Here is a 7629-nt window from a genome sequence, read left to right as displayed (position 1 = left end):
CTACAAGCTTTTCGACTTAGCCGCCAAGATACTTCCAGAGACAGGGAAGGCAATTTCTTTGAAAGAGGAGAGACGTCTGGCAGCAGTCCTACCACCATCACACGGCCAGGTTTCGAACGATATCCGAATGCTTTTGACAGAATTCAGAATCAGGCACCTGACAGAATTCACCATCAGACTTAACTCAAATAGAATTTTCTGATATATCGTGGTGATGAAGATCCTACCGGGTGGATTTTTAAGGCAGAACAATATTTCGAGTTCAAGGGAATCGAACCCACGCAGCAAGTGCAATTGGCGTCATTCCATCTTGAAAAGCTTGCCTTACAGTGGTATCGCTGGTTCACAAGGGATAGAGGACTGATGAATTGGGCGGAATTCACCAAAGTTATTCTTAAACGCTTTGGACCTACAGACTACGATGATCCATCAGAAGCTTTGTCTAGGCTAAAGCAAACTACCAGCGTTATAGCCTACCAAGAAGTCTTTGAGCGACTCTCACATAAGGTGGACGGGCTGCCTGAGAATTTTTTAATCGGTTCTTTTATTGCAGGTTTAAAGGATGACATCCGGATAGATGTACGGGTCAAACAACCGAAGACTCTCTCAGAAACCATCAGTGTAGCCCATCTCATTGAAGAAAGGAATCTGTTGCAGCGGAAGCCCAGCTCCAATTTTCGTTCGGCAATGCCAAACTACAATCATAGGGCACAACCTACAACAACAGTGGGTCTTCTGGGACCACCTCCAATGCAACCTGCCACCCAACCACCCGGAAACAAGTTTTCAGGTCCTATTCGGCGCATCACCAGTCAGGAAGCCAAGGAGAGACGAGAGAAGGGGTTATGTTTCTATTGTGATGACAAATTCGCTCCTGGCCACAGGTGCATCAGGCCACAGTTGTTCATGATGGAAGACATACTCTTTGAGGATTGTCCAGCCGATGTAGACATGGACATTGAGAGTAATGGAGAAGAGGCCATTCCAGAAATTTCTTTCCATGCTCTGGCCAGAACAAATCACCCTCAAACCTTTCGGGTGATTGGAAAAGTAGGAAACAAAGAGGTCACGGTCCTCATTGATGGAGGAAGTACTCATAACTTCATCGATCAAGCGGTTGTCAGCAAACTGGCGTTACCAGTAATTCGTGACAAGGTGTTTCGGGTGACTGTTGGAAACAAGGAAATCATTGAGTGTACAGGGCGCTGTATGGGGCTTCTACTCACTATCCAGGGGTTGCCAATTCGAGCTGATTTTTATGTGTTGCCCGTTGCTGCATGTCAAGCCGTTTTGGGAGTGCAATGGCTGGAAACATTGGGTCCGATTGAGACAGATTACAAACAACTTAGCATGTCCTTCTGTCATGCAGGAAAGTCACACACCATTCTAGGATTACACCGGTCTGAGTTAGCTCCCATGACAGAAAAGGAGTTGTTGTACCACTCAGGCCCCAGATTTTTTCTTCATATGATGTCAACAACAGCCCCGCTGGAACAACCCACGCACATTTCAGCTGACCTGCAGCGGTTGTTAACAGAGTTCGCTTATTTGTTCAAGGAGCCCTCCGGGTTGCCGCCAGTACAAAGTCATGATCACCATATTTCTTTACTTCCAAATCAGCCGCCGGTCAGCACGCGGCCCTATCGGTACCCCCATTATCAGAAAAATGAGATAGAAAAATTGGTGAGTGAATTCCTTGAATCCGGCATCATCCGTCCTAGCAGGAGTCCATTTTCGTCACCAATTCTGTTGATAAAAAAATCTGATACAAAGATTCCAAACATGAAGGAATTAGATAATAATTTTCTCAAACTTCCTTTGAATATTGAAAATCCATTGGTTTCTGTTTTAAACTAGCAATCAATAGCCAATATACTAACCATTTTAATTTCTCCTTATCCCCATGCATGTTTCTTTTCACGGCTCTGGTGGCTTAATATATAGTTTTCATGGATTTACGCGAGATGCTCGGGACAGGTTCTGAATATTAATTAGTATATATATATATATATATATATATATATATATATATATATATTCTCCTGACCTTTTGAGCTATCAGAATTTACTAAATATTATTTTAAAAAAACAGTATGGCACCGTAATCCTATCATATCTCGTCTGCATCTTAGATTAATTTCCATGATCGTTCGTCAGTACCCTTAGAAGATGAGATCATATATATATACTACATTTAAATTTTGGATGTGCAATATATATATTTTTTTTATTCGAGAAAACTTCGTCTTTTAAAAAGTACATTTTATGAATCTAGATAAATAAATAAAACCCTTGTTATTTCAGATTTTTTATAAAAAAATATATATTTTAACTCGAATTCAAGATTTACTATGCAGATCTTAAATTCCTTACCATCATGCATGCATATGCATAGATTGAAAACCAAAATTCCTGTCTGATCAGCCTGAACAATAGACGGACAAGGAATGGCCTTTTGGTGTGTTTTTAATTAGTGCGTGTCTTCAAAACACACACAAACACATGCGTTCACAACAATGCTTGATGTGTGAAAGGCGCTGGACGTAGCTTACTCGATGTTCATGTATCAACTTTTTTTGAAGACTAGCCACTTGTAAAGCATGTGCGTAGCCACTTTTAATTTGGTCCCTATTCTTGCCTAACTTTAATAAATCAATCCGAAATGACTTAACCTAGGGGGTCAAGAGATAAGTAACGTGATTATCATGTTTTTGTCAATTTCTCTCGTCAAATTAATATAGCTGATTCAGACTTGAAACTGTTTTCAAGTAACTCAGAGTGACAAGTAACCTCACCATGGACCGGAGCAGGCCAGCCCATGTAATAACTTTTCCGCATGGGATTTCTTGTCTTGTGTTCCAATATCGAAGACGGTAAAAAAGAGAAATCAAAGTTTGCATCTTATCTTGACACCACTTATATTTGTTCCCATAACTGTCAAATTAATCTTGTTCAAACTTTAAAAGATATTAGCTTACTTCATTAGTTTTATGCGATTTGTAGAGTGATAAGACTTGAAATACTAAAAAGCATAGTTATAAAACTAAATTGGATTTTATTTTAATCAATTTTTTTTTATCAATGTTGGTTTTTTATTTGAAATATTTTGATTCTTTTAAAAAACACTCTTGAATGGATACTAACATGCAAACTCTTAGGCCAACTAATCTAGCCCGATCCAATTCTTTTTTTATTATTATTCTTGAACAATTAAGTCGTGATGAATTGGGTTTTTTAACAATTAGAAAATAATATAAAATATATCTTAGATAACATCTAACAGTTTAAGTTATTAAGTTAGGATAATTATTTGATATAGTATCAGAGCCTTAATAATCAAATGGTCACGAGTTCAAATCTTATCATCTCTATTTATTTGATAAAAATAAAGCATAAAGTAATATGGGCTTGAGAAAGTTTTAAATTCAAAGAGTTTTCACTTGAGGGGGTGTGTTAAACAATAATATAAATTATATCTTGGAGCTCATCTAACAGCTTAAGCTATTAGATTAAAATGATTATTTTACACTAACCATGCTAAAAAGTATGGTAATCCATTAAACAAATAAAAAAGTGTGTGTGTGTATTTGCCTTTTCAAATGCAATAGATATAGCATAGTAGAAATGATCAATGGATTTAGAACAATGATCCATCCAGCTGTGGGTAACTGATTAGCTAAACCAAAATCAATGAAGAGTGAAATCAGTTAGGCTTCGGGCACAAAGTCAGGCAATTTTCGAGGACTCCGTCTTAATTACATCGTGAAAAATTGAAATGGCTCACGCATGTTTCAAGGATCGAACGTCGATTCATACAGAAAAAGTCTATAATTGAACAGTTAAATAAACTTAAACAGTATAAATGCTCACCAAAAAAACTTTCAAGATCGGTTGCTGATGAATTAAATTGCTCGTGCATGTTCTTCCATATAAAAATGCATGGCGCCTCATCAATATGTGTGTGTAAATGAAATACCTTATGCATGAATCTCATTTTTACTACACATTTGAAGAAGAAATCCCCATGTGGCGAACTTGAATTAATGATTATTTTAATGGACCTACATAGATATTTGCCATCATATGCTACAGGGAAATTATGCGGCTGTATGTAGTGTATGCTTGGAATAGTTATTTAACATTCTATTTGTTTTTTGTTTTTTGGATAACATTCTATTTGTTTGTGCTGTACTTGCAATTTCGCATTCAGGTGAGAAGAGAGTTGAATGTTGAGTACATGCCATGACACAAAGACTTCCACTATAATTATAGTTAATTAGTCCAAAACTATGCTGAATTTAAATTTATTGAATGTTGAGTACATGCCATGACACAAAGACTTCCACTATAATTATAGACACCGAATCCGTGCACATCTTCCTTAACAAGCGCCATCTCACAAAACTCATCATGCACTCCTGGAGTGTTGCTCATACTCGTGATCAGCATCGCCTTTCCGAAATTCAAGATGGATTATTTTGACGGTATGACAGTTCTGATGAAGCCATGCCAAGCCTCTTGCTAATCCGACGGCGACTTTAAACCTCACACCCCATTCCATAGCTTTTTCCTGACCTTCTTCCATGGGATGTAGCCAATCATAAAGGTTACCATTTGGCATATATTTGTAAACCAGAAACCTTTGGTTTGACTCAACGCAAAACCCCAACAGTGGAAGTACGTTGATATGTCTCAATGAACCAAGAATCTTCAACTCGGATATAGATTGTTCTTCAAGGAACCGAGAATCATGCAACTTCTTAACTGCAAGGACATAACCATTAGGCAATGATGCCTTGTACAGCATCCCCATCTTTCCCTCTCCGATGACATTGTTCTCACTGAAATTATCGGTTGCATCTTTAAGATCTGCGTAGCTCATTCTTGTAACCCTCTTCTCCAACATGGAAATCTGTGGACAGAAATCTCAATATATTAGTACTGAAGAACACACATATACATTGCAATTGAACCAGCTTCAAGAATTCAGGGTCTTGTGTAGATTGTAAGTAAAAACTGAACTGCTGTTGCTCAAGACTTGAATAAGGAATAAAAATATAAAACTAACAAAACTAAAACCAAAAAGAATCAATCTTAAAGAGTAGTACCTCTTTAATTCCTTCCTCCAAAAGACCTGCTGTTGGGGAGCTGCCTGCTTGATCATCATCTGTTATCTTATGCTTCCTCTTCACCATCAACATCATCATTTCTGATATTGTGATTTTTTTCCCCTCTCCCCGGCCCATATACAACCATGGTACACAGTAGGATGTAAAAAAAATTGCAACTGAAAAAAACTATATAACCAATCACAAAACCACTTTTGAATGAGTAATCAAACTTCATTTGATGAATTGAGCAGCTTTTCAAAGGCTTCCCACAGAGTCCTGTGTTGTTCGCAAAGCTGTCTGCTGGAATATTAGTTGGCACTGGTCCTGATAATCGATTGTTAGTAACAGATCCGATCGAGAAGGCCAATTTCTAGTGGGATATGACCTGTTAGCTTGTTGTTGTCGAGTTTTAGATCGTTTAAGAAAGATAAATTGGCAATACTTGACTACAATGGAATGGTTGGAATGAACAAAAATGAGAAATAAGAATCATAAAAGCCTACTTAAAAATAAAATTGAATTGAAATCTCTTCTTGTTTCTGTAATCTCCGAAGATAGCATTTATTCTTGAGCTACTTCTTCTGCATTGAAATGGATGGCCCTTTACTGCAATTTCCACGAAAGTGGGGGGAAAACAAACTAGTCAAGAAGCTTAAGTCCTCATTTTCAACTTCTTTCAATTTCCTCTTTTTTAAAAAAAATAAAATAAAAGTATTTGCACGTCAGTCAACTTAAATGTTAGCTGAGATTAAATCTTTTGTTTTGTATTTGAAACTACATTTTAAAAGTATATTTGACTTTAAAAAATCAATTTAATGTTTTTTCATATATTTTTTTAATGGTTTTGATGTGTAAATTTTAACAAAATAAAATAAAAAACTTATTTTCATATAGTTTCAAGTAAAAATTATCTAAAAATTAAACCACATTATCAAACACATACTTATTATACACAGCCCTTCAATTATAAGCTTTTTACATTGAAACCTCAATATTTTGTTTTGTAATTAATTTCAATTGTTGGAACTTAGGAAGTTTTGATTGTCATTAATTCTTATATTAGATTAATCTCTTTCATTTTAAGGAACATGGCTTATTAAAACAGGGGTAACTCCGCTGTGAAAACTTAGCTTCCAGGACTTAAGTGAATAAAAAATAAGCTCCGGGAGTATATTGATAAAGTATGCAAGCCTGATTTCAAATTTGAGACTGTGAAACCAAAACTCACAGCTTAAAAACAAGTTTTGGGTAGAGTGGAGCGTAGAGGTCGAAGGTGGCAGAAACTCATTTTAGTCCCTGTAGTTATAGAAACATTTTATTGTTCCCTGTATTTAATTCAAGATTTATCTAAAAGTGACTGGTATGGAAATAAATAAGCCACAAAGAAAAGATGCGTTGACTTGGTAGTCTATTTCTTCAATTCAAGAAGCCAAGTCTTCCTGCATCGATCAAATTCCAAGTTTATGGGACACGTAATTAAAGAGAGAATGGAATATGGCCCTATAGGACTCCAATTTGCAAGAAAAAGGTTAAGTCCTGATTTATAAGTTTTTGTCAATTAATGTAGACTTATTTTTATTGTTTTTTTCTTTTTTTTTAATGGAATTATTTGCACGTCAGTCAACTTAAATATTAATTGAGTTTAAATCTTTAATCCGAACAATTTTAATAGTACTTAGTATATTTAATAATTCTTTTCAATTGTGATTTCAAAGTTTAAACCAAAATTAAAAAGAAAAGAAAAAAACTTCATCAACTTTCATATCAATGATTTAAATTTAATTCCTTATCAATGATTTAGGAATTAAATTCTTAAAAAAACAAGTAAATTATTCATATCCTTTATTTTTCATTTCTTTATTGAGCACGTTTAGTCCACGAATAAAAGATGCATTGATTTGTTAGTCCACAAATTTATTAACTTGTTTTAATAATTACAAAATGTTTTCTTCTAGGATATGAATCGAAAGAAGAGCAAGTTTTGAAGATAGAAAAACAGCAGCAAATAACAAGGTTATATCTCACTATTAACTACGTCCCGCGTCCACAGTTCCAAAGTCTTTGTCAACCCAGTGGACAAGTCTAGTCTAAGTTAACTTAGTAGTGTTTCAAGAAGGATTAGTTGGAACAAGTGACTCCAAAACCGCGTCAGATATAATTTATTTATTGTAGGTTAAAGTATTTTTTTTTAGAAATAAATTAAAATAATTTTTTTTATTTTAAAAAGTTATTTTTTATATTACCACGTTAAAAAAAAATTTAAAAACAATTTTTTTTAAAAATAAATTTTAAATTTTAAAAAATATATAATTTCAATGACATTACCAAACATTGTCAAATAAAAGTGATATAAAATTAATTTTAGTTCTTGTCAAATTTCTTAAAAAATAAGGTTTCATTTTAGTTCTAGTAACAAACGCACTCATTTTAGTTCTTGTCAAAAATTATTTTTAAAAAAGTTCTTAAAAAAATAAGATAGGTTGGAGGTAATGATGAAGGTTTTGATGAGAAAAATAGA

The 7629-nt window shown here is 34.7% G+C and overlaps 1 protein-coding gene across 1 annotated transcript; it reads right to left on the bottom strand.

The window, feature by feature from the left end:
- Nucleotides 1–4363: 4363 nt before the first annotated feature.
- On the bottom strand, nt 4364–5697 carry LOC118029643 (probably inactive leucine-rich repeat receptor-like protein kinase At5g48380). The gene is made up of 2 exons (XM_035033538.2): nt 5109–5697; nt 4364–4912 (listed from the first exon to the last, which is right to left on the bottom strand). Exons 1-2 carry the CDS (start codon nt 5244–5246, stop codon nt 4409–4411), a joined length of 642 nt encoding a protein of 213 aa, XP_034889429.1. The 5' UTR covers nt 5247–5697; the 3' UTR covers nt 4364–4408.
- Between the last annotated feature and the right edge of the window lie 1932 nt (nt 5698–7629).

The sequence above is a fragment of the Populus alba genome, chromosome 17 (assembly GCF_005239225.2).
Source record: "Populus alba chromosome 17, ASM523922v2, whole genome shotgun sequence".
NCBI classification, from domain to species: Eukaryota; Viridiplantae; Streptophyta; class Magnoliopsida; order Malpighiales; family Salicaceae; genus Populus; species Populus alba.
Note: the sequence above shows the minus strand (reverse complement) of the source record. Positions and strands in the feature narration are given on the sequence as shown.

Excerpts from the sequence above, each read along its gene's own strand:
- LOC118029643 (XM_035033538.2), bottom strand. The coding sequence starts at position 5,246 with ATGGGCCGGGGAGAGGGGAAAAAAATCACAATATCAGAAATGATGATG. Across the intron at positions 4,913-5,108 it reads TGGAGGAAGGAATTAAAGAG|ATTTCCATGTTGGAGAAGAG; the intron begins GTACTACTCTTT and ends TTCTGTCCACAG.